The 27,664-nt window shown below is 41.5% G+C and overlaps 1 protein-coding gene across 4 annotated transcripts in view; it reads left to right on the forward strand.

The window, feature by feature from the left end:
• LOC133418516 (kelch-like protein 29) overlaps positions 1-27,664 on the forward strand; it is a 274,919-nt gene that overhangs the window by 198,873 nt on the left and 48,382 nt on the right. For 3 of the 4 annotated variants that reach the window (XM_061707244.1, XM_061707246.1, XM_061707245.1), the window contains 3 exons: positions 2,507-2,705; positions 19,079-19,261; positions 22,653-22,833. In XM_061707244.1, coding sequence (XP_061563228.1) covers positions 2,507-2,705; positions 19,079-19,261; positions 22,653-22,833 — 563 coding nt within the window. Of the gene's footprint in view, positions 1-2,506; positions 2,706-19,078; positions 19,262-22,652; positions 22,988-27,664 lie in introns of all 4 variants that reach the window. The other variant, XR_009770453.1, reaches the window with a different exon arrangement.

The raw sequence follows: 27,664 nt of genomic DNA on the forward strand, positions 1-27,664 counted from the left end.
TGGTAACTATCAAGGTTTGAATACATTCAAAGAAGACTTGCTTTTCTTTTGGTCCTGAAGATGTTTCACCTTCCATCCAGAAGGGTTCGTCAGTGTAAATATTCGAATGGAGGAACCCTTGTGAAAGGAAGGTAAGGTTAAGGGTCTTTACCTTTGTGCACAGACCAGATGCTAACTATGAGGTAGTTTTACTGCTGATAAATTGTTTTTGGAAAGCTAAGAGAGCATTCAACAGATGCTTATGTGTATGTAGTTAGAATGGCAGATGGTAAAACGGGATTCTGTTTTTGCTTTTTTCCCAGCTTTCTAGAGAAAACAAAATCTGTATGAGTGACTACGTTTGTCTGTATGAACATATAGCTCTAACAAATGTATGCAATCATTTTGCTAAATAATACAAACTGGAAGTCCAGATCGTCTCAAAAAAGAGAAAACCAGATGTACCCAGCACAATTTGAGCACATATATTTCTGCTATTCCATTAATGACACATCCTGGCTGAAACTGCACCATATACAGCTTTAATTTAGACAGCCAGAATATTACTACAGCTATAAGTACTTAGTCAGGCTAGAGCATATGCATTGTCTTCTTAATTGATTGATTAAATCAATTTTAAACACAAGAAAGTCAGTTTCTATATTAACTGATTGTTCAATTTTGAGATTTGTCCAGAAATACTTTTTTTTTTTCAAATATAGTTTGGCAATATCTAATTAACATTATTACATGATTCCTGAATGAAGCAACTGACCTGGTGAAAAGTAGCTATTTAAGAGGATTTCAAGGCAGCCTGAAGCCCGTGTCCTCCAATTGAGTGTGGCATGAATGAGTAACTGCTGGGCAAACCTCCCTCTGCACTCTTTGATTGAAAGTACTATCTAATGCTGAGCGCATGCATCCTTCTGAGGGAGTATTTCAGCATTCTCTGGGAGCTTGCTTTGACTTTACCTTCTTGAGCACCTTCAGCTAGTGCTCCGAGCAACTGCAAGTGTTTATGTGAGTTATTGAGCTGTTTGTTTGATAAACTATGCTGTGTGCATTCGAGGATGACGGAAGCAGACGGTCCCCGATGCAAAAAATGCAGGACAGTGTGTGGCTCCAAGCGTGCTTATGGGTAGGAAATGTCATCAGGAGATTGCTCTGACTCTAGTGGAAACGTCCCTTTCTCTGATCCTCTTGTATTCACTTCAAGCCAAGGATGCACTCTTCTTTTTTTTCACAGCTGCTCCTCTACTCACCTGAAAATGTCCCTATGTCTTCCATTTCTTTTCTTGGCTGTCTCACCTTCTCTTTGTCCCTCTCTGTGCTGTCAAACGGGACAAAAATGGGACAAACGGCAGAGTAAAGAGGGCCTCAGGTGGGAGAGAGTGTCAGATTATTATTTATTCTCCCCCGATGGGTTTTCCTTGAGTCTGTTGTTTTGTTCCTCTCCCGGCGTGGCTCAGTCACTTCACTCTGAGCTGAAGGGTCGTTGGGGTCAGTGTCCACCCAGCTCTCTGTCGCACTCTCCAAGCTTGTTTACAGCCTTTACTGTCGACATGGATCAGAGTACCGGGGGGGGCACGTACACTTGTACCCACATAGTGGAGGAAAAGAAGGAAAACAAGGGGGAAAAAATCCTTGAAATTCTGTGTTATAAACAAGGTTGCCTTGGCAACAGTCTGTCTGCTATTGTCTGAACACCTACAGTATCGTATCCAAGTCTCGTGGACTTAAATGTATGCGCACACAGACATGCATTTTTTTGAAGCCTTAATCATCATAAGCCAGTTCCCAACCAAAAACTAGGCCAAAATTGTCTCTTTTTTTCCAATTTTTTTTTGGGGGGGAGTGCTTAAAAAAGCAGCATTGCAGCATTTTGGCTTGAATTGATGGTGATTATCAGGAGCTGGGTTTTCATTTAGCTGCAGAAAGAAAATCTTCAGTAAACAGAAAATATCAGAAGCAGTAGGTGGAAGTAAGAAACCCCCTGCTGCTTCCTTTTAGTTGTCACAACAAAACCAAATTCACATTTGAAAGTGAGACTTTGCACAGATCTCTCTGACAAACTTGCAGAGATTTCTTTTTTCAGCACATATAGTTCCAACGATAGATGAAAAACAGGGTCTTGGGAAACATTTTTCTCTTTTTCTGTGCTTGTTTGACCATTTTGTCTTGCGCAAGTATAAAAATAGGTAACACATGCAGTGTTGAGCTGAAGGTCTGAGGCTCTGACACTGACAGAAACCAATCTAATGGTCTGGCCGTTGCCACATTTCCTTGCACTAATAGACCAGAATTTGATCAAACGCCTTTTCTCATCTTCTTTCAAATATTATACCAATAAAAAAAATCACATTTGTACAGATGATGTATGTACTGTACACTTACCTAGTGGTTCTGTATCAAAGATTTTCTGTCTGTGTTTAGTGACTGTGATTTTTTCTGGTGGTCAGTTCTTTGATCAGTCATGCTATGCTGATTATTTAAGGATTTCATCTCCGCTGTGTGTCTGTCCCCTCAGCATTTGTCAGAGCTGTTAGCGGTGGTACGCCTTCCCTTCATACATCCATCCTACCTGCTCAACGTGGTGGACAACGAGGAGCTGATCAAATCAACAGAAGCATGTCGAGATCTGGTTAATGAAGCCAAGCGTTACCACATGTTGCCTCACGCACGGCAAGAGATGCAGACGCAACGGACCCGGCCAAGACTTTCTGCAGGTATGCACAAATACAGACACCAAATAACTGGTGGTCACATGATCTGCATCAAATATAACTGAGTCAGTGTGTGTTGCTGTTATCTCTATACACTGAGACTATTTTTTTAAGAGCAGCATCAGCGCATAAACATCTAACAACCTTTTAAACATCAGGTAGGCACAGTCAGGTATCTCACTTTGTAAAACAATTACACAATCCCCTCCTTTCTCAGTGCCAGCAATGTCCAAACCAAGTGAGAACCATATTTGTTTATATTGTTAAAATCAAAGAATAATTCATGGTAATTGAATGGCGCCAGCAAATTGCTTTTGGCTGTGGTATTTTTTTTATTATTTTTTCCCCCTTGGGTCATCCAGGACCCATTCTTTCCCCTGTAAAGAGCCGCCTAATTATAGTGTCTGCATGGTATTATGAGTTTCACACCAGCACACCTTACCATTCAGCACAAGTTATTTTCTGCTTGGTAGAATAAAGATAATTGCCTAACACATGCCACCGTATGGAGAGGTCTGTTTACCAACCAGTTCTGTTGTCCAGCCAGTAAGTTTATTTGCTCGTAAACAAACATTGGGAAATTGTCAGGTCAATATTTTTGCATCTTTAATTGCAAGTGATGCAGTCACATCAGGCTTGTGAAGAAAAGAAATATGTCTACTGAGAGGTGACATTTGGAGCATCATCTGTGCTCAGTTTCACCTCAGTAGTCATCCTCAACTCGCTACATAAGCTTTGTTCTCAGCAGTCGAGGTCCCTTTTATCATGTTTGGTATGTGCATATTTCATCCCACTTATGCAGCCTGAAGTGTGTAATGATTCACTCTACCTCATGGCCCTTTACAGCATAATTATACGTCTGCATATAGGCAGCAAATAAATACAGCTATGTGATGTCACATACACCGACAGCTCATCCAGGCATCCTTCCTCTGCACCCTGGACGGGTCAGCAGTCCATCACGAGGTCACACACAGACAGCTGAGACTAACAGCCATGCACGCACTGTAGCGGACATTTACAAATGCCAATCTTGTTTGTTGCATGCGTGTTTTAGACTGTGGGTGGGAGGCAGAAAAGCATCCAGAGATAAAGAATTAAAATAAAAAAACCTCGTCAAGGCCCGAGCTGGGATTTGAACCAAGAACTTTCTTGTTGTGGAAGCTGAAGGCTTAGTGAATGTGACATGTATCTCTGTTCTCCTGATCAAGTTAATTAGTGGTGGTTATCATGCTCTCTGGGCCCAGCGTGAGTTCATGAGTTGATTTTAATGGAGTTAACTGCGTTGTAATGTTTCTATGAAAATAAACGTGTCTAAATTCTCTATACGCTTGTAGGCCCTGACGTTTATTCTCCATCAGCGCGTATGCCCCAACAGTCGTGATTATTTGTCCGTATGCACGTGCTGCTCAACCATCTGCTGCTCTGGAGAGGGTGGGCTCTGCACAGCGGGGGGTGTGGTCACTGGGACTGGAAGATGTTGGTACAGCAGGAAATATCAGGAAAGAAAAAAACTGGAAGGAGAGTTTGAGGTTGTTGGAGAGTGTTGCTGGCACACAGAGAATATGAAAGTGAAAAGATGTGGTGGAACAGGAGGAGAGGTCACTATGTGGTCAGAGAAAAGGAGGGAGACGGGCAGAAAAGCAGCCTGGGGGATCAGAAATGAAATTTGAAGGGCAGACATTTGATTGAGTTTATTCCTTGAGCATGTGTCTTCTTGTGTAAGCAGTGTGAGTGAGTGAGTGAGTGTGTGTGTGGGTGTTTGTGTGTGGACTTTAAATGTTCGGAAGCAGATGGGGCACCACCTGAGCTCGGCTGATAAGTCTGTCAAGCGGAAAAAGAAAGGAAAACTGCCATCCGTGAAGCACTTCTTGCTGAGCGCAGTCGATCTGCGAACTTGTGAGTTTTGTGCATATGTGGGTGTATTATATTGTCCGTGCGTGTGAGTTTGTGCAAAGGGCACACATCTGAGGGCCTCACATAGTCATTCTGGTGATAAATTTTCCCTGAATTGGAGCTTTTCCAGTCTTGAAATTTAAGTTACTCTTGTGAAACAGATTTATAATTAAGATCCTCTCAAATTTAGACTCAGACAATTTCGAATTATGCTCACAGTTCAGTTATCCCTTCAGTCGGCTGCACAGCGTTTCCCTGTGATCGCATACCTATAACCTGCAATTTCCTGACGTTTAAATCAAACTTGAACGTTTATTGGATTTTCAAAAGTTGGCATTTACTTATACATTTACATGCATTTACCTGCCTAGTCATGTACACTAGGAGGTCACCTGACCGTCAAAACTCCTGATGTGTTTCTGAGTTGATGAGGTGAGAGAGAAGAAAAAGCCTGGCTGCTAAGGTGATATACTCAGTGAATTATACCTCTGTTTTAACATAAAGTTCATGTGTAATGTGTGCATCTGGGCTTACGATGATTCATACTGTCACTTTTAGTTTCTTCACACCTTCAGAGGACTCTAAGACTGGTGTTTGTTCATGTGAAACAGTTTGAATTTTCACACTTTCTTATTTTCTCTTGGTTTAAATGTCAGATTTTAAGACTTCAGAGCCTCAGACTTACAGCTCAACGCTGCATCTATCACCTCTTTTTATACTTGCGCAGCACAAATGAGGACAGATAAAGGGAAAGATCGTCTAGCACTTCATAATGTGTTTCCCATTTACACAGTCATGCATTCTTTCTGATTATATACTGTAGATGTGGGAAGTGTTGACCTTCTGGTCAGTGAACGGCCTACACTCCCTCGCTGATCCACAGCCACCCCCGAGCAGTATTTTCCAGGAGGATGCAGTTTCATCTATAAATTGTGTTAAATATTTGTTTTAGATTTCTGCACTCCCATATCTTGTTACCTTTAATCCAGCATACACAAAAGTACTTGTAATCTGGGACAAGCTCAACCGACACTAGAGAAAACTGTTACTGTAGATATCGCCTGGAGATGTGTTTACTTGTTGCTCGGCTAAAGCTTGCTGATTTGCACTTAAAGTTTCTAAGAGCAACATTGACATCGGTGGGTTTCTGTCCAACTCACCAGTGTTTGTTCAGTACTCGCTCTACTTTGAGCCCTGTTTTATGTCTACCGGCTCCTGAGGGAAATACCGGCGCTTTTAGCTGCTGAATGCTCTGATTATGCTCGCTAGTTCCTACAAGTGTCACTAGTTGGTTGCCGTGTTTGTTTATGCAATGGTGCTGGGAATGTGAAGTGTGGATTTTCTGAAAGCTTCTTTGCTGGAAACCAGTTGCTGCAGTACTTGAAACGACACTGAAGAAGGTGCAGTATGAATAAATATTATAATGTGCAGCTACATGGCAAAAAAAACCATAGCTGGTAAGCTAAGAGCTCGGCAGACGGCTCTAGGGAGCTTCTGGAAATCACAGTCTGTGCTTATGATGCTTCATTTGGAGGCAACGCCAGATTTATCACTTTTACTCAATAAATATATGCATACCTTTTAAAAGTTATAGAAGTGATACCGAAAATATGTCTGCATTGCAATCATAGCACAATCCAAACTTAGTGTTTGGAAGATTTAAATTTAGTTACCACTTTTTTTTTTAAATTAAACTGATCTGTTGAGACAAATTAAGGTGGTAATTCATATGTATATTTATTTTCTCTAAAAATACACTTGGCTACGTGTTACAAAATGTCTTTTTTTAATTCTGTGAAAACAAAAGACATTTTAATGAGTTCTTGCTGCTTTGCTTAAAGTTTTAAAAGTTATTTTTGTCTTATCCAAAGGGAAGCAGCCAAACAGTTTTCACACACATCTTAATTGTTTTATTCTCTCAAATTGTACTTTTTGTAGACTCAGTATTGTTTTGTTTTGGCTTTTTTCTGTCTTCACATCTCACAGTGTTTGCTGTCGGTGGCTGTGACGGGGCTCGACGTGTCCCCAGATTTCTTCTCTGTGTGTTTGAAACAAAAATAAATAAATAAATAAATCTGGAGAGAGATGTGTTTCCTAAAGTTAGTGGTTTAAACTCATAAAAGGCCCAATAAGAAACATGATGTAAAATGTATTTTTGAGCAGCCTGCCTGGCTTCAAATGAGGCTTATTTTGCTCTCATTTTATGTTCTGGTGCAGTTGAATATTCTGCCCATAAACTTTATTAGATACTAATTAAGGAGCTAAGAAGATATTGAATCCATATATTGTCTGTTTGTGTCCCTAAAATATTAACACAGTTTTTAAATTCAAAGTTTGACTGGTGTGCTCTGGGTTTTGTGTGAAAGTCTGTCTGTGCATGCAAATGATTGTATTGCATAACTTTTTTGACATATAGTATATATTTGAACGGTTATTTTTACCTAATGTCTCTCAGTTTCCAGTCACAGCCGTGAGTCTTCTTAGGAAAGCGGGGGAAATCTTGCTGATGTCTTCTGTTAGGAGCCTGTTCCCGGCCTCATTTGGCCAGAAAGAGTCTTGGGTAAAGTGCGAACTATCAGATTCTCCTAATGAATCCATGGTATTTTGTGTAGTGTTTGTGTATCCATTAGTTGCTAATTGGTTAATTAGACTGTGGATGTGCATCTGATTAGCTGTCATTAGACCTTCCAGGGGACGGGGGGGGGATTAAACAACCACTGGTGCAATAAGACTCCCCCTCTTTTCCCTCTCCATCTCTTAAGTCATGAGATACACGATACATGTGTTTGTATGCTATTAGGACGTTTTCCATCGTTGTGTGTGCATGTAGGAGCCCAGGCGAACCTCTACATTATGTTCCCATTTCTTTCTCTCCACATGTGTTGTCATGCTCAGCTCAGAGGAGGGTGGCGAGCGCCAGGGCAAACTGTTAACTCAACCCAGCCAAGTGGAATAGCACTCAGACAAATGAGCTGTAATGACTAGGAGACGCAGGGGTCCAGCTCGGCTCGCGCTGTTTCTCTGTCTTGCTTTCACACACTTGTATTGTTAAATTGTACATTTATGCGGCGCAAGAGGGACTCTTTCGACGGTGACGGTCTCATTTGGCCTTTTTCTTTGGCCTCCTTATCATTTGTAATTGAGCATTTATGTATGTGAGAGCAGATAAGTATAACTAAAGTTATTCATAGAAGCTGAGGGACTCAGACGATGCTATGTCTGTACAAATGTTTTGCGTCTTTCTTCCTCACAGATGCATTGGTTTTTAGACTTGCATGTGTTATACGCTGTCGGGAGCAACATCTAGATCCGACCATGTGGCGTGGCATGTGTTACAGGAAGATTCAAGGTGCTCCATGAAATGCTCTGGAAATGGTGGCAACAAATCTCTCTGACCATTTTACAATGCAACATTTTATATTAATGCGTGCCAGTCGTTTGGTGGCTTTAGTTGGCTGGATTTCATTACATCAGCCTGCACAGCAGTGTGGCTTGCATTTGCAGTTTGCAGACAGTAAAAATAGGCTGCTCTGCACAGGCGTGACATTCATATACACTCATTCACACCTCTGCCAGCCAGCAGCTCCTCGGAGATTAGTTGTAGTGTGCTGCCACCGGAAAGGAGGAAGAACGAGACTCGCACCTTGTAAGGAGAGCGTAAAAGATCATCTGATGACTTTCCTCTGAAGTTTACCCCCTCCTGCGTTTGGCTCAGACCACAATTAATTGTACTCTGGTGACGTGCGCTAAACCGCTCCTCCAAACTGACATTCATTCTTTCGTAGAATAATTGAATTTATTTGTTATCATCTCACCGGCCATTAGGGGAGCCGTTGCTGAACTGTTGGTGGTTTAGAAAGGCAATTATCAGCTTCTTTTTGTAATCAGGAATTTGTTGATTATTGTCCTGCTTTGTGTAATTATGTAGCCTGATTTGTCTCTTGAAGCCAGTGCAGCATGAGATTACCCTGTTTCACCTCTCACACTAAAAAAGAAAAACCGAGGATAGAGGAGAATGTGCCAGAAATGTCTTAATCGCGCTTTGTGAAAAGTGCCCTTCAGCGATTCCTCTTCCGATTTTATTTCTGGAGTCTGAGATGGTATTTCAGGGTATTTGAGACACTGAACAAGCAAGTGTAAGAGAGAGAGAGAGAGAGAGTTCGATGCAGCTATTCACTGGAGAATTGGAGTGAAAGTTTTTGATATTCATTCGGCTTATCAGTGAAATCTCAAGCAAACACGTCTGTCTCGGCTCATAAATGTAACATGGAAGCAGCAAATCCGGATTAGATAACCTCTGGTCTGAATATCTGGAGGGGCTGCAGCCAAAATGAAGCTTCTGTCAGCTTGACCTTTTGACTAGTGAGTACTATCGGCATGAGCTGCAGGGAACGAGGGAAACGGCAGGGCAGGAAGATGGAGGGGGGGTTTGGGGGGGAGGATTTCCTTGGCTGCTGCCAGACAACTTGACTCATTCTGTCCCTGAGCTGCAGTTCGTGCTCAGACCAATACTGAAGGGCATTTACAGAAACATGGATGAGCCTCAGCACATCTGGCACTTTGACCTGTTGTACCTGCTGCAAGGCTTTAAGGCAACTTCATCCTCATCCAATATTCAACAAACTGCCTGAACCTGCTCTGAGCTGGATCCGAACATGTACTGATGGTGCAGATCTGGTTGTTTGGATTAAGGGAACATGTGTACCTGCATATAATTACAACATCACATTACATGGGATTCAGGTTCGATGTGATCCACCCAAATAACAAGGAAACAAAACTCACGTTCCTTCATTTCAATTGTAATTTTAGAATGCAGCAAAGTACATTTTTAATCTACGTTTTAATTGTATCAAAAAAAACCTGGACAATTCTGCATATCAATAGAAGTTTATGAGAAATTTGAGTAAAACTGATCCATTAAGCATGGTTTGAAGACATTTAAAAGGTTTTTAAGGACACGTGCCGACTTGACATTCAACAATAGACGACAACAATTCGCAGACGTGACGAAACCACACATACACTTTGCACCTCCATGTATACGCACGTAATTTGGGAGCCCTTGGGCCCCCTGATCCTCACCATTGCAAATTTACTCCGGGGAGAGAAATTGTGGGATTAGGAAGGGTAAAAAAAGACGAGAGAGGCAGGAAAGATAAGAGAAAATGGTTATGGAGCAGGAGTGATATATAAATGGCTCATGTGAGACATAACGCTGTTGTCACTGTGGCTCTAATATCTACAGAATAAAGGTCTGCATGCTTCCAGGTTTCATTTCACATGACGTATACAATATATTTACACATATATCATATATTTATGCATGTTGCACCATTATAACATGCAGACCTTTTTCCCCCTTTTGTTCTCGTACTAGACTACACCGGTAGTTTGTCATTGTCACGTTTTAGATTTATGTGTTTAATGCTTGGCTGAAAACCAGTTAGATTTTATTTGACTTACACCTCTTCCATATTCTGCAGTAAGTGAAAAAAGCAGAGATCTTGGAGAGGATCGTTGAATCAATTTCAGATATGAATTTTATTCCATGTTCTACAGTCAACATTAATAAATGAATCTATAGCTCTGAATGCAGAAACTTAAACTGAGTATGACCGGAGTTACTGACCAGATCAGTAGCAGCAGCTTGCTGGTGATGCCAGCACTGTACATGGTCTGCTACAATACAATATGTGTTGTTGTTTATGAAAGATGGCAAAATCCACAGAAACTAAGGATTCAGTAGCGTAGTTGCAGATGTGTTGCTGCTAAAGTGCTATAAACATAGTTTGTATGCATCTAGATGTACTAAAATAAATCTAATTTAATCATGAACTGGAAACAAAGATTGCCATGCTTACAGTAGAGAAAACTTTACGGTTTTGATATAAAAAAAAAACTCTGTAGTTTCATCCTCTGCCGCCTGCAATAATGGTATCTGCACACCGCAGGAAAAAAGTGCAGTGCCCGCTTTGTGATTTTACAAATTGTCGATTATGTTGTGTAGCAGCAGCAGGCTTTAGGCTGGTGTCAAAAAGACTTCAAGGTCCTTTTTATTTGCTTTTCTGGTGCTTTGAATAGCATTGCATTATTTCATCTGCAGGTGGATTTTTTCCTATTGTTGGTTCAGATCAATTTTAAACAGGTTTTACACTTCTTTATGTTATCTAGAGGCTTGAGCCCCGAGTTATTGAGTTCATGTCACGCTTTACGCTGAAAAACAACATTTAACATGAGTAAAAGCTCACAAAACACTATTTAGTGGACTTTGAAAATCTTCCACGGTGGGGAAATCGCATGGTGTTCATATAGTTTTTGTCCAGCTTGGGTCAAGCAAAGCACTTCTGTCAGCAGTCGGTGTGAAGGATGCTGACTGGCTCCCTTTTGTAATCCATTTTAAAATGCATTTTGTCTCTGGCTCCACCCAGATCAAGCCTATAATGCCCCATTCTCTAGTCTATTTCTGGCAGAAGGAAGGTCAGAAAAGAGCATAAAGGGTATGTGTTTGGTGCGGAAACAGGAAGCAGCGAGGGAGGATGAAATGGAGAGTATATTTGAAGAAAAATCATGGGGTTCAAGAGAAAAACAGTGAAAGGCAGGAGAGGCAGGTTGAGATAAAGGAGATGTTTGCTGAAGGGCAGGAAAGAAAAGGAATAAGGAAAGGTTATAGCACAAGATGGAGAGCAAAGCGAGTAAGATTCACTCTGGCAGCAGGGAAGAGGAAATGACAGAATCTTGCCACTCTTTGTATTTTCATCAGCCTTATTTCCTCAGCAGCGACTGTACATCCATGTGTGACTGCGTGGTGTGTTTGTGTCCGCAGGTGGGATTCAGGCTTGCTCCAGCATGGGGTAAAACATGGGGTGCATGCTTCTGTCACAGACGGGTTCGTTTAGTTGAATTGTGTGGAAGCAATTCATGGAAACTATCCGGGAGTGTTTTTGCATGCATTTATGTGCATCTTCAAAGTCGCGCTCTGTGGGAAGGGATCGTCTATAATTTGAGAACCGGTTCTTACACAAGACAGTTCACAACACAGACTTGTTTGAAGTTTTTTTTATTGTATTGATTCCACACAGCAGCTTGAAGTTTTGTCCAAGCACCTGATGGACAAAAGTCTGCAGACTCAAAGCTCAAACTGTGTGTGTACATACATGCAGAAGTATAAAATGTTTGCATATCCATGGTCCTCATTTATAAACATCAGGCATTCTTAATCTGTACACTTGTCCACAACTTGTCTTTTTCCACCGAGCATTAGCCATGGATAGACTCCTTTAGTTGATCATATGAATATAAAACTACCACTAATTTTTAGACATGGCGGTGAAAAAAGAAAAGAAGCAGCTGTTTCACTATGATGATCAAAATTAGAAGTAAAATAATGATAAATGCGTTTGTCTTCTTGCTGTTCTGTAGTAGCCATCCTTACACACAACCATTGCACACAGCATCAGCAATTTGTCACCACGATTAACCAGTAGTGATAACTAGCCTTTTTAATGTAATCACAAACCCACCGATTCACAATTGAAAGGCTAAAAATATTAATTGATAATTGATACAGAAATGTTATGTTAAAGTCTATCTCACCTTTCTTTTCATTTCTGCTCCATAACTTACCTGATTTATCCTAAATCAGATCTAACAACGCCTTCCAGAAGTGCAGGATAGACAGTTCCTCGGGTCGAGACTCTGCAGTCCACCTGCATCTCAAAGATAAAGAACAGCCTCGAAGATGGAAATGTTAATTGTCTGTACAGAGCAGATGGGTTTAAAAGACGAGTGAAGTAGGTTGTCTGTTGATCTGGGAAAAACCATGTGACCTCAATGACTATCAGGCTGTGAATGACCCCACTAGAGTTCAGATGCCTGGAGCTCCCATGTGCACAAATTGGTGTTAAGTGTACATGAGGTGTACGTCACTGCAGATGCCTTCGCTAGAAATACTGGAATTTAATTTATGAGTCTATTTTTGTGTGGGATGGGATGGGGATATCCAGCTCCAGATGTTTTCCATTGTGATCCCTGTTTTAAATGTTTGCTGCTCCACTTCTGTCTCAATGAAGACGTGATCATTAGTGTCCCTAACTGGCCATTATCGTTAGTTTAGACAAATGGGGGAAAGTTGGCAGTTAGCTGGAGAACATGATGGAGCATCAGCTGCTCGGTGTTGGGCTTGTGGTCATCAGATGTGCAAAAGCACAGCTGAAACTGAATGAACTTCCAACTTGTGCGCAGTCATGTCCAAATGTTTTGGCGGTGATGCAGATTTTGGTTTTTGCAAACTATGCCACTTCATTGTTGTTACAACATGTTTCCATGATGAAACATTCAACATTTCTTAAGTTTCAAAGGCTTTTATTGGCAACCACATTACAACATTACAAGAGTTATTATTTAGAGTTTTACCTCTTCTTCAAAACTTCTGAATTTCCCTCTGGCATGCTGGACATCAGTTTCTGGGCCAAATCCTGACTGATGAGTGCCCCGAGTTATCACAATTCATCATTTTCTGCTTGTCCACCTGCTTTTTCAGGTCTGGCCACAGATTCTCGATGGGATTAAAATCCGGGGACTTTCAGGGCCACCGATCCATAATTTCAATGCCGTGATCTCAAAAGCCCTTTGTCACTTTTACCTTGTGACACGGTCCTCCATCATGCTGAAAAATGCTCCTGGATTGTTGAGAGAAATTGCTTCTGGAGGATATTTTGACACAAATTATTTTTTCATGGCATTGTTTTTTTTGCTAGAATTGCAAGTGGACTGAATGGCTTAGATGAGAAGCAACCTCAGACATGGATGGTTTCGAGATGATTCATCACATGTTGGGAATGGCTGGTCACGTGACCAGGACCAAAATGCATGCAACATGCCAAATTAATTTATACTATACTGGCTCTACAAATACTGCTCGCCATGGCTGTAAATATGTGATTATTTGGCTGCGTAAACTTTAGATGTGGAGATCAGGTCAGACATAAGTGATACTGTCACTACTAGTATCGGTACACTTAAGTGATAAATACTTGTAGAAGGCAACAAATAATGTAAATGCAGTCTCAAATGTAAAAAAAATAAACCCAATATGGAGTTCAAAATTGGGTGCAGTTGACTTTTTTTTATTTTATTTTTTTTCCTCGAGTATAAGCAGACTAAAAATATGCCAAAAACGTTGCTAAAGGTCAGTAACAATGAAAAGGGGAAATTTTCTGTTCAAACCGCCATGGGTATAAACTGTCAAGGAAAAAAAAGAAAGAAAAGAGCTGTCAAGATTTGGTTATCCGCTCATCCCCAAACGCTCTTCTCCATCCTTCGATCCTTCATCCCTTCTTCGCTGTACCTAACTCCCATCAAGCCTCGCGCTGACTGGCAGCCGTCCCTGCGAGACACTCGTTGTCTGACAAAAACATACACACACCCACGCAACCATCTGATCCGACGGCGTGACTCCCCATCCGCAGTGCCCCTCATGTTTTGCTGCATTCTGACAGGCCGGTGTTGGCTTGTGTTAGCTTGTGAATGTGTTCAGGGCTTCAGGGGTCAGAGCCACACAGCAGCCTCTGCACCCAGATGTGGGCTCGCACTGACGTGTCGGGTCAAGCAGAAAGCTCAGAGAACAGCCACGCACATGTGCGCTAGGTGATAATAAAGACATGCATGTGCATAGACACACACATTGCAACTGCATGAGGCATTGTTGACTTGATCAAATACTTTAGCAACAAAAAGAAATGTACCGCTTTAAAAATCAAAGATTCATCAAATAAGAATCAGGAAATGTTGCATTTGAACATCTCTACAATGTTTAAGGTTGAAATGAACAATAAATATTTCCTCTTGAGCATTACGGATCTGTAAACATTGTTAAACTGACCGAGAATAAGTAGATCCGCAAGTGGCTCAGACACATAAATTTAAGAAAGTTAATTGAGGCAGTCATTATCAACAAACTGAAACAACTAAACGGATAAAAGAAAAGGAGATGAAAGGAGCTGGGAAGAATCCTGCCCTACAAAGGCAAAGAAAAGAGTCGTACACTTTCAAAAACCCACTAAAGGTGAGAAATGGCATTTGATGAAGGGAGCCGCAGTACAAGCATGTGTAGCTCCTGCAGCAAACAAATTACGAGGAATAACAGTTGAACAGAGTCAGAATAATTAACGTGTGGGTGGGGGCCCACGAGAGAATAGCTAGAGAGTGTTTACAATCTCTTTACTTTAGCTGAAGAACAGTCGCCGTAGATGCTGCTGGTGCAGAAAACTGCACTAACGCCTTTCAGATTAATGTCAAAGATGTGTTGAAGGTCGTTGGGGCCATTTGAGGCTCCGAGTCAAAGTTGTGGTGGTAAGCTGTGAAAACAGCTCTGTCGTGAGAACGTGCACACATATAAGAGCCACATTTACTAAAGTGAGTAAATTCACATGTGGACATAAATGAGAGATTGTCCACTCTTCAGTTTAACTAAATGGCTTTATGTTCCAGGATTAGACGGCACAGGAGTTATTAAAGCCTGTAAAAAAAAATAAGAGTCGGCTATCACTGCAGTCGAGTGCGTGCCTCCGGGATATCTGTCAAACAGCTGTTCTTCCACGAAATGAAGGCATGTAATTATAAACCTTTGCTGTCTCACTGTAGTCTTCCTATTCAGTAATGTTCTGCTCCTCTGCACTCAGGGACAATACGAGTGAAAATGTCAACAGTGGTTTTCTGTGTTATGACAGTTGTTGTGCATCTGTTAAAATAAACATTAAGAAAATCGAACAACAACACGGAGCTGTAAAAATTTTTGGTGCAGCATGTTTCCATGGCTCCTAGCTAGATGTTACAGGTTGTTTCAGGTATCCAGCTGTCACTCAAGTGTAACATGACAGTCAACATGTTCTGATAACATTTTTCTCTTGGATTCAAAATAAGTATACGAGACAACAACTTTGCATCTGCCTCGCTGCAAATGAATCAGGCAAATCAAGCCCAAAAGTTAAGACACTGTTTTTTGAGGCAATAAATTGGTTAGTTGAACACAAAGCAGAGATAATTAGTATGTAGGTATTCATTTAAATGAGCCCTTCCATGAATTGTGCACTCTGAAACGGCTCTTGGATAGGGCAGTGTGGCGGCCTGTCGCCTGTTGGTGTCTCCTTGGCGCGGAGGGCGGGGCACACGGCGGTCTCCAGGCCACCTCTGGGTGCTGATAGTCCCCCCTTGTTCGTCGCAACCATTGCACTGTATGCGGGTGGTAGGTGGGGGGGGCAGTGGCCACCTGGTTCTGGTCACAGGGCTCCTCCTGACTGGGCCAGTTGCTCCTGGTAGGACCATTGCTGTGGATTTTGTGTGGTAGGTGCGGGGACTGGGGATTAATTCAATTGTATTATTATAATTATTATTCTGGTTTTGTGAATAAACTCAAACTCAAGAGCACAGGCTCTTATATAGATATTTTAAGATGAGATTGCACCTGTGTTTTGGTGAGCTTCAGTTATATAGAAAGATATGCAAATAAAGGAACGGGAGATGATGGCCTCGGTCCTTCACTGGGCGTCCTGTTGCTGGGGATGTGGCCGGTGCGGGCGATGCGGCCCCGTGGCCGGTGCGGGCGATGCGGCCCCGTGGCCGGTGCGGGCGATGCGGCCCTGAGCTCCAGGTCCCTCCGGGGCTCTGCCCATCGGATCTGGGGCACAGCTGGAACTGGCCTGCCTGTCGGGGGTCTGCGGCAACCCGAGATGATGGAGTTGGATTGCATAGTGGTGATTGTGATAGTGACTACCTTTGTATCTGTATTATTATTATTATTACCAATATAAGTGTTATTATTGTTAATGTCATCATTATACTACTGAGTTATACGTTCCTGTTTAAGTCAGAGGTTTGTTTTTGTAATTTATTATTAGTGACTAAAAGTAATAGTATATTTTCGTGTAAGTATTTGCAGAAATGCGTATTTATGAGCATACCGGTATATGTTGTATGTGTGTCCTCTAAGTATATGCGCCTCCATCTGTACGTTCACAACTATGTTCCTCCCCCCCACCTAGACACAAACATTTGTGCACGCATGTTCATACACACTAATTTGAGTATTATGAAGAGAGAACTTTTGTCATATGTACTTCAGTTATATGCATCTGTCCGTCTTATGTTGCATGTTTGCCCTTTCTGTAATAATTCACCTCACATTCACTAGGATCCCAACACATCACAGACACTGCACCCCCCACTGTCCAGTCTCTTTCTGCGTCTTCTCCTGTCATGTCTCACGTCAGTGTTTGTAGTCCTCTCTGGCAGAATCAGGGTTCCATCTCTTAATAAAGTATGTTTGATCAGTCTGTCAAAGAGGACTGTTGAAGCCCACATGCACCGTCTCACACCTAAAAAGCAATAAAGTAAAAGAAGAAGCAAAAGCAAATGTTGACAAAAATCTTTTGCATCCTCAATCATTGCTCTACCACGTACGCCTCAAACACATTCCACATACCAGACCTTCGCCTGCAGTGACATAGTCCCAGCTTCTTGCTCTCTTCCATCCTGCACAGAGGAACACATTCTTCAAATCCCTCAGAGAAAAACAGCCAGCACCTTTAAGCTGTTCAGTAAGTCTAAGCTGTATGTCCATGATATGTCAGAGGCAATGTTTACTGCTCTGGGTTAGCTTAGCTTCACCAAAGCCATTATAGTTTTTGAATCTTCCTCATCTTAGAGAAGAACTCTGTTTTAGTAGCTTTGAGCAAAATAAAATAAATAAAAGATGAAAAAAATAAGATTTCTTTTTTGTAAACTCCAAGAACCATATGCAAAAGACAGCCGCTTGTGGATATGCCCGATCAGGAGAGAGTGCGTGTATACACACACATACACACACATACGTGTGGGAGTATTGATCCAGGCAGGTGAACCAGTGGTTAGCCTCAGTTTGGAGATTATGAAGATTACCTTTCCCTTCATCTCTTTTTCTCCTTTCCCTCGCTGCTCTTTCATTTCTCCTTCCCTTTCCTTATCCTCTTGCTCTTGGCATCCCTCCACTCTGCACGGCTGCCTGCTGCTTACAAACTCACAGCTCCTTTTTGTCTCGTCGCCTTGCCTGCTTGCTGGAGCCTGCTGCTGCTGCAGACTGAGAGGACCCGAGGACACACATGTGGCAGCCGGCCAATCTGTGTGTGCGTGCGTGCATGTGTGTGTGTTTTGGATCACTGGTGTCTTTATCCGCCAGCTGGTGTGTTTGTGTGTGCACGCGTGTGTGTGTGTGTGTGTGTGTGTGTGTGTGTGTGTGTGTGTGTGTGTGTGTGTGTGTGTGTCGGAGAGCAGTGATCTGGTGAACTGAACATCTTTTAAATATCTTCTTAATTACACAAGTCCACCTTCAGACAGACATATACACAAATTGACCTGCCTATCGATTTCGGGAAACTCTTATACCATGCACAGATGCTGTAGTTTGAGTGTGTGGTAGAGGACAATCGTAGGCTAGTGCTTGTAGTACGTGTGGGAGCAGAGCTGGGTGGCAACCAATGGGATGGCGGCTACATCAGTCTCACTAATTGAGTTATACGTTTAACTCCAGGGCTTCTTTTAACAAAAAGGAAACTTTTCTATGGGCTCAAATTATGCCATAAGTATTTTGTATCTGGAAATAAACTTTGTACTCGTAGAAATATTTTGTGCGTGTGCAAAAAATATTTGTACTTGCAAAAAATATTTGTACTTGCAAAAAATATTTGTACTTGTAGAAATGTTTTCTGCGTGTGAAAAAAATATTTGTACTTGTAGAAATATTTTGTGCGTGTGCAAAAAATATTTGTACTTGTAGAAATGTTTTGTGCGTGTGAAAAAAATATTTGTACTTGTAGAAATATTTTGTGCGTGTGCAAAAAATATTTGTACTTGTAGAAATATTCTGTGCGTGTGAAAAAAATATTTGCACTTGCAAAAAATATTTGTACTTGTAGATACAAAGCTACAAACTTTTTTACAAAAGGTACAAACTTTTTATAAAGCTACAAACTTTTTTTTCAAAAGCTACAAACTTTTTTTTACAAATATTTTTTTCACACGCACAAAATATTTCTACAAGTACAAATATTTTTTGCAAGTACAAATATTTTTTTCACACGCACAAAATATTTCTACAAGTACAAAGTTTATTTACAGATACAAAATACTTATGGCATTAATTTGAGCCCATACTTGTTGGTGTTTTGTGTAACATTTTCCAGCAGGGACATTCAGTGCCCTATTGATTTGGTAGGCTTATCTGTGGCTAGTGGCATGTTTGTCCAACCATAGCCAGTCTTTTTGGAATGACGATTGGTAAATGTATTAAAAAGGTTAAAAGACCTACCAAGAAGCTCTGGTCCTGCTGGTTCCTGCTGCTCCGAGCTGTGTCACATGGCCTTTGACTGAGTCTCGGTCCTACTCACTGGTGAAAGAGCTTTCCTAATGACCTGCCTTCTCTCTCCCCCCTCTCCTTTGTCCTCTAGGTGTAGCAGAGGTGATAGTTCTGGTAGGAGGGCGGCAAGCTATCGGGATGAACCAGCGCTCCTTGACAGCAGTCACCTGTTTTAACCCCCAGAACAGCAAGTGGTACCCGCTGGCCAGCCTGCCCTTCTACGACCGTGAGTTCTTCAGTGTCATCTCGGCAGGAGACAACATCTACTTGTCAGGTGAGCTAAATCGTCCACTCCGACGGAGCCATTGCAAGCTTTCCAGTTGAAGGCGTTTAGTGGCACTGAGGACAAAAGTTGGCATCACGTAATTGCACTCTAGTTAAGAAAAGCTCTCTCCACTGCCATGGATATCACTAATACTAATATAGGAAAAGCATTTTATGCATCTATATATACAAACCAAATCATATCTTAAAACGGTATCATGTATTTTTATACTTTTGTCCTCATTTCATCTGTAAATATATATATATAATGATATTTGTGTTGTTGGAGTGAGATGGGCACTATTAAACATCTTCTACTCACTACACTTATTTAATAAGTGTCCTTTGTCAGATTTGTCCAGGCTTGTTGTGACACAGACCGGTACAGGAGATGAAACCTGCACACAAATGGAGGCTTCTACAGTGACTCTGAAGTGCCTTTACAATTCTGCAACAATATAATTTCCTTTCAAGGATTAGCAAAGTATTATTGAATTCAGCGGAGATGATTGAACCTTGCTCCTGATCATCAGCTCTGACGAGTTCCACTGAATAATTTCATGAAATCTGTTTCATGGCTTCGTTAACATGAAGCCTCAGCTGTCTGAATCTCTCAGTAGCATTCAGAATCAAAGTGGCTCTGGAGTTTCGAGCCGTAAATGTTTGTCTGGATGTTGACTGCCTGTTCCACTAATCACATCTTCTGTTGCATAAAAGGACAGAGAGATAACAAGGCAACAGCAATCTGTTTTTTTTTTCATTTGGGTTCAGGACATCACATGCTTCTCAGTGTAGTAAAATCATCATTTCATCCTCTGCTTTGGTCCAGAGATATCTCGGCACGCTCACATCGGTGTCCCACTCACTTCTTATCAGGTCAGGTTTCAGATTTCCACTTGAGCGGGCCAAATTGTAAATCTGGAAACAGACCTGTCTTCTGCTGAAACCACCACTTAGTATTGGTGTGAGCCCGAGATCCAGCTGCGGGGGGACAGCGCCTCCGGGGGAAGAGTGGTCATCCACCAGTCGGAGGGTTAACGCGCATGTACGTAACATGTTCACCTGCCTGCAGATCTGAAGTCTGACTTCAAACGTAAAATCCGCTTCAATCCCTTTCTTTCTTTTGTCCCTGAAGGGGAGGCATTCAGTTACACTGATAAAAGAAAAAGCTACAAGAGATGTTTGAATAACACGTAACTGATTTGTTACAGCAGGTTTAAATGTCATGCACTTCTACCAGAATACAAAAGCTAAAACTCTGCCTCTAGTTGAGATTGTAACTTCATTTCTCAACTCGGCAGGCGTTTGTCATAGCAATCTAAATTTCTAGGAAAGGAACTCGGTGGACCTTGGGTTGAAGTTATTTTGCCGGGAAACCTTGAGAGAATATGGTCGTTTTTTGGATGAAGCCTGGATCTGTAGCCGTTTAAGCGGTGAGTGTTATGCGTTTTAGATAAATACAGCAAATATGGATTTCTTTTATTAAAGTAGATTTTTGATATTTATAGTTGGTATTATAGACTTGTAGACTTAGTATTTTTTTTTGTTACCACAGCGGGTCAGCAAATTGAACTTTTGCAGGCCGTTGCTCACTTCCTGGGACCTTTATGAAACATTTAAAGAGTTTTAAAAGATGGAAAAATTATCTTCAGCCTATAACCCTGCCGACAATATTCCTGTCTTTCTTTTCAGAAGCCATTTTTGTGTAGAATGTAATTCCTTTTTATTCCATTTTTTTGGTTCTTTTTGAACTTCACTGCTTCTCTGCCGAGCTTTACTCTTGCTGCAATCGTCTGCAGTGTATTTTGCTCCATAGCAGCCCACTGTGCACTCTGTGACTCTCTCTCTTTGACACCTTTAAGTCGCTCCTTCAGAGGTAAACTGAATTTCTCTCTCCGCGGTCCATTTGTGCAAGAATTTTGCACGGTACTCAGACTTTCACATTGCACCATGAAAATGCAACAGGATTTGTCCTGTGTGTACCTTTCCTCTCCCGCTTCTTTCATATAAATGTAAATTTGTGTTTGGGCGCTGGAACAGGTCTGCATGTGTCTGCCGGGAGTCACATAGCCGGTGGGGAAATCAGGACCGTACATGCCAGCCAATCAACAGGCTCCGGTCTGCAGCCTTCCTCGCAAGCTGCACAGGGTCACTGAGTCACGGCTGGTGTTACATGTCAAGCAACAAAGCTAACAGGCCTGATCTGAAGAGAGCTGAAATAAGCATAGTTTTCTTGGCTGGCTGGTTGACTGGTCAACACAGCTGCAAACAGCTCTTGGTCAGTTCAAGTCTGTCACTGCTTTTTCTGATGGAAACATTCTCATTTTATGTAGCTGTGAAGTATGGATTTGACCTCGAAGATTTTATGGAGAATTTATCGCATGTATAGAAATCTTTGGCTTTAACTTCATTACAGACTGTAAGATAGCTCATGTTTGGTGTATTTTCAGTCATTATTACACATCCATTCATGCATTTCAGGCATGCCAAAGTTGGAACAGCAAATCTTTAACCACTTATAGCTGTAATAATATAACGTTCCTTTTTCACAAGACTTAAGATGTTCTGACAATGAGAATATCGGTATATCATGTGTTTTCTCGCCCGATTCTAATTGCAAACACACCTCAAAGTGTGCAGGCCTCCACATGTCCTAGGTTTAATACGAGTGTTCTCTACTACAGTGTCTCCCAACCTGGGGTCCGGGGCCCCCCTGGGGGGGCGCCAGAGATCTCTGAAGGGGCGCGAAACTTTGTCTGCTTTAAAATGATGCAGTTGTAAAAATTATATTTGCGCATGTTAAATAAATAAAAAATCATTATAACACACCTAATGGAATACTGTAATCCGTCTGTATAAACCCACGTAGTATTTTGAAATGACCAAAATATATTTCTAAGCTAACTTAATAACTTATTATTATATAATTATTCAACATTTAATCATACTACTACTCCGAACATTTTTGCTCTCATATTAAAAGAGAAAGAAATGATTTTATGTCCTTGCAATTATTTTCTATGCGTATTTTATACATTGGTGACACAAAATGAAGGTGAGAAAAGTCATATGTATACAGGGTAAACCAAAGAGAAATGTATCACAAAAACATAATTAATGTTCATTTTTTCAATTAAAGATTAAAGCTGGTCTTAGACACAAGTAGGGGGGAACAAGGAAAAAAGGTTGGGAACCACTGCTCTACTAGACATTATGAATGTTGTAGAAATTCCAAAGGTTTGAGCAACAATCAGAGCTTTTACTTACAAATGCCTTAATAATCTCTAAATATCCTGAAAGTGCTACTCCCCGGGAGCAGGAACGCTGACATCTGACCGACAAGACCCTCATAATTACCGACATGTCCCGCTTTGAAAACCTTTGTTTTCTTTACATTTCAGGTGGCACAGAGTCGGGTGTGATGGTGGCTGACGTGTGGTGTTACATGTCCCTGTTGGACAACTGGAATCTGGTGTCCCGGATGACCGTGGCTCGCTGCAGACACAACAGCTTGGTATATGACGGCAAACTGTACACCATCGGAGGACTGGGCATGTCAGGAAACCTGGACCATGTTGAAAGGTAGGTCTGAAAAAAGTAATGCAAACTTAAACCAACTTTTCTTCAAACAGCAACCCCCTCCTGCAGCTTCCAGCTGGATGTTGGGCAGGGCCCACCGGCTCGAAGTGACATTTGACTTCTGCCATCCAAGATGTGTGTGGACAGTGCTGCAAACGTAGGTGGACGAACAGCAAGACAATTACGAGCAAATGAATATTCACACTGCACAGCAAAAATGTGGCAGATGGTGTGGCATGCAGTAGTGCGGTGTAGCATATTGCAAAAGTGGTTGGACAGGTTTGTTAGCATTTTGTGGGAGAGTTGGAGGTGCAGGGGAGTGAAGCAGAGCTGGAGCATATTAAATGGCCACAGCTGTGACTGTTTGGGAGCAAAAGACGTGTTTTTAGAGAGGATTTGCTTTAAGAGATGCGAGTGGTACAGTGTCTGATTCCATCCACTCCAACATGAACACATCACCAACAATCCATGTGAAGGCTTTATATCATGACCTATTCAGCTCAGTCTTCTTATTTTTCTCTGAGTCAAGTCCTTCAGCACAATCCCAGGTAGGCGCTTCGCTCATGGAGTCTAATGAATTCCTAGTGGCATAAAACATGAAGAAGGATTATCCAGATTTAATAGTTTGATTCATGTTGCCTCTCTCTTTTTTTTATACACTGCTCTCATTTCTTATTTTTCCCTCTAACCTGAGCTGATGAGTGTGTTTCTGCAGAGAGGGGGGACTACCTCCTGTATGGCAGAGCAAGATTAACCAAAGCAATCAAAAGAACATTACCAAGTATATTAGAGCAGGCCGCTGCCGCTCATTACCTAGCAGCTCAATTGATCTCCAAAGCTGTTCACAATGCACAACAGCCCTCCAAATGAAACAGCCTAATTTGATATTTCCCTATAATGCTGCTATACGCTGTCGTTATGACTCGGGGTAGATGGAATATTTGCCCCGTAATGGAAGAGCATTTGATTCATCTGTCTCGGAGCTGCTTAATTTTAGGGCTGCTAGTGCATGCAGGGCATTTGCAGCTCCAAATAAATCAGGGTTTCCTCGCAGAGTAAGGTGTTTGTAGGTGTTCTGTCTCTGCCCCTGTGTGCGTTTTTGTGTGATCACGAAGCTTCTCCGGGGCCCTCAGCAACTGGACTCAATTACCAGCACCGTAACACTCTCCGTGCCTCTCTCCAGGAACTACCAGAGGCATCTGTAGCATCCCTGACTGCTACAGTATAGCGCTTTGTACAGTAGGAGGTTGCAGAGGCAAGGGACAAATTACCGGTGCACACACATGCCAACAACCTGGTCTTGAACCTGGAGGTGTGAAGAGACGAGTAAGGTGTGAGGCTCAGGCGAACAGTGAAGCATTTATCAAACTTGTTTTCAGCTGCTGTGTAGGAAAAAGCTTAAAGGTCTCAAGATGTTTGGACGGATTGTTAGAGCGGTCAGTGGGCTTGTTTCTCAGCAGCCCAATCAGAAATTCTGAAGGCTTTGAAATGTAGGATTAGACTGTTAATGGATAAAATTGATAATCAATGGCTTTGTATTTCAAATCTCTATTTGTAATCTCCTAGTGCACTGAAGTCCACATTTTTTCGTTTTATTCAGATTTTTTATCATAATAAAGACAAATGTATTATTCATGCTTCACATTTCAATTTAAAATATAGTCCACTGTTCTTTTTTTTATTTACTAGAGGAGTTGACCTGTTATGACTGTCTTTTCCATCAACTTTGACGATGAAATATTGATTAAGCAGTTGACAGTGTGATCTGAATGTGCATTTATGAAGATCAGAAATTCTAATGACATTTGGTGGAAAGTAAGGTGTCGCAGAGGTTGTAAATACGTTTTGCTTCCAGCAGATAAAAACTGTTTAGATCTGGAAGACATCCACAGAATATGTAATGGTACATTTTCAATAAAAAGCCCTTTTTTGTGCCCGTAGCTAGAAGAGACATCCAGTGATATTTGGAGATTGGATTTTCTGTGTTTAATACAAATTTATATCGCGGAACAATATTTCCTCCCTGCAGGTTTTCATGTACAACATGCTGTGTCTGAGTATATAATCTGTCTGTATTGGAAAGTAATGGAAACATTAAATGACAACGAAGTTCCCAGAATTAGCCATTTGCAAAAACTAAACTGGATCATCAGCTTATTGATTATACTTATGGATATGATTTTACCACTCTGACCTGAGTGATACTTCACACACAGAGCAGTGAACATTTGTACTCTTAAGTACTTTTCTCTTTGAGAGGGAAGTTATGTTCGCTGTTACATATGAAAAACTCTGTCCATCTGCAATAATTTGCAATAACTTTTTGATTATAGAGCAGTTCTGCTGCATTAGCCATGTTTGGTCGTCTCATTCCAGCCGACATTGTATATCGTCTATTTTTCTGTGCCGCTCAAAAGGCGGACTTTTCCATTTTTGCTGCCGTCACAAAGTTTAAACTACTAACATCAGGCTGTAATAATGTTTAAACTTCTATAACTAGGCTGTATGGATAGGAGGAGCGTCTTTAGAAAAGTTTTGGTACAACGGCTGACCTTATGTGACCCCTCCACTAAGCAGAATGGAAGAGCGATGCTCAAATTTAGTCTTTTCTTTCCATTATGAAATACCTAAACGGTATGCACAAATCAGTGTGGGGCCAAGCTGTGCAGCTTAATACAGTATGTGTTTTGGCTTTGCCGGGAAAGAATGGGCAATTTCACAGATTAAGGAGGATTTGTGAACAACAGGCAGCTGGTCCGTCAAATCAACTTGGAAGGCAGGTGCTATAAATCATACACAATCTCAACAGCCTGGTGAAGGGCTTGGCAGAGTAGCAGCAGCAATTTCATAAGACTCATTAACAAGAGCTTTAGTCCTAAAATAGTTTTTGGAACGAGGGACTGATCATTATGGTTATTCCTATGTCAAATATTTGTGTTTTCATTGTAAAAAAGCATATATTTCATTATTGAGCCCTCAGCATGACCAACACAGTTTATTTTTCCTGTTACCAGCTGTGTTCTAACTAATACTTTTTTTCATAACCTGAACATCTCTGCACAAGTGCCTGAATAGTGAATGTGCAGACAGCAAACAATCTCTTTGATTCTCAGAATTATACTTTTTGAAAGAGTTACAAATGAATCATCATACCAGTCTCAAAGCAAAGGAAAAGAAAATATTGAAAACATGTTTCCGCATTTGCTTCGATAAATGAGACCTATTAAAACCTTGATATAACTACCTAATTGGGCAGGTGCTGTAGCTTAGGACTGTGAGACCAAAACTCTAAAGATAGTGGAAGCTTGAACACTGAGAGAGCTGGTCCATGGAGGGAGGCATTTCCCAAGCTTATTCTGCTGCTTCTGCACTAGAAGGAAAGGAAACATCTGAATAAGCAGTTGTAATACAAGGAGCTAATAACATTCAGAAATCATTAATCAGTGCATGTGAATGGCTGCCTTGTTTAATATGCAGATGGATGGTGGGAATTGTATCTGAAGGCCGGGGAATGGCATGAAATGATGCGACAGCAAGAGTTGATTTGTTTCATTTATACACTAATTGATGGAGATTGTTTTCATGCTCAGCAAGTCTTTTCTTATTATGCGTATTTACATTTCTGTACACATTTGTGCATTCCCGTGTGTCTTTGCGAGAGCATGAGCACACATGCACATGATTGTTCAGCTGATTTGAGTTTTCTTTGTTTCAAAATATCTTAAAATTGAATTAATTAATTTAGCTCCTCATTACACAACGACCCAGATGACAAAATATAAAAAGTTTTTTGTTTATTAACTAGTTTACTTTTTTTTTAATTCATGATAGAATGCAGTTACAGCTCCTGTCAATAATCCTTCACCCCCTTGACGGAACAGCGAAACAAAGATTTTCAAAACCAGCACATCGGTCCCAAGAAGGCACTGACAGCCGAGGAAGGTGAGGAGATCAAAAAGTCACTGGAGTTCTTGACGGAGGAAATTGCTGCTGTCAAAATGCTGCAGAAAGCCATCCTGGACCTGGTGGAGGAGGTGAAGGCTCTAAAGATCCAGAACGCCGAGAAGGACCGGTGTCTGGTAAACCTGGAGAGCAGAGTCTCGGAGTAGGAGCAGTATACTAAGATTAATGACGTGATTGTGACCGGGCTCGGCATCAGACCCCGGTCATACGCTCGGGCGGTGACCGCTGAAAACGGGGGGGGAGCCCAGTGAGCAGGATGCCAGCTCCGTGGAACAAAAGGTGGCTGCCTTACTCCAGTCCAAGGGGATTGTAGTGGACTGTGACAACATCGAGGCATGCCACCCTCTGAACCGGAGAAATGGGAGCAACAATCCAGCCATCATCATAAGGCTCGTCAACAGAAAACACAAAACTGCACTGTTAAAACAAGGAAGGAAACTGAAAGGATCAAACGTATTCACGAACGAACATCTGACAAAACGAAACGCTGACATCGCCAGGAAAGCACGCAACTTGAAAAAAGAGGGAAAAATTCAAAACACATGGACCTCAAACTGTAAAGTCTTCATTAGACTAAATGGAACAAGCCAAAGTTTTAGTCATCAGAAGCATCGAGGATCTGGACAAATACCAATGATCATCACAAACCGGACTGTAAGGTATGAAACTCAATTCACAACATCCAATCATGACACTGTCTGAAAGAACCCATTCATCTACATCTGGAAACAACCACATAACTCAAATGATTGCTGATCATGATCAACTGGAACTGAGAACATTTCAATACACTGACCATAATTCACTGGACTTGGAAAATGATATAGACCCGGATAATAATTTCTTCTCCAACATTAATAACGACTGCTAC

Source organism: Cololabis saira, chromosome 18, assembly GCF_033807715.1.
Source record: "Cololabis saira isolate AMF1-May2022 chromosome 18, fColSai1.1, whole genome shotgun sequence".
Classification (NCBI taxonomy): Eukaryota; Metazoa; Chordata; class Actinopteri; order Beloniformes; family Belonidae; genus Cololabis; species Cololabis saira.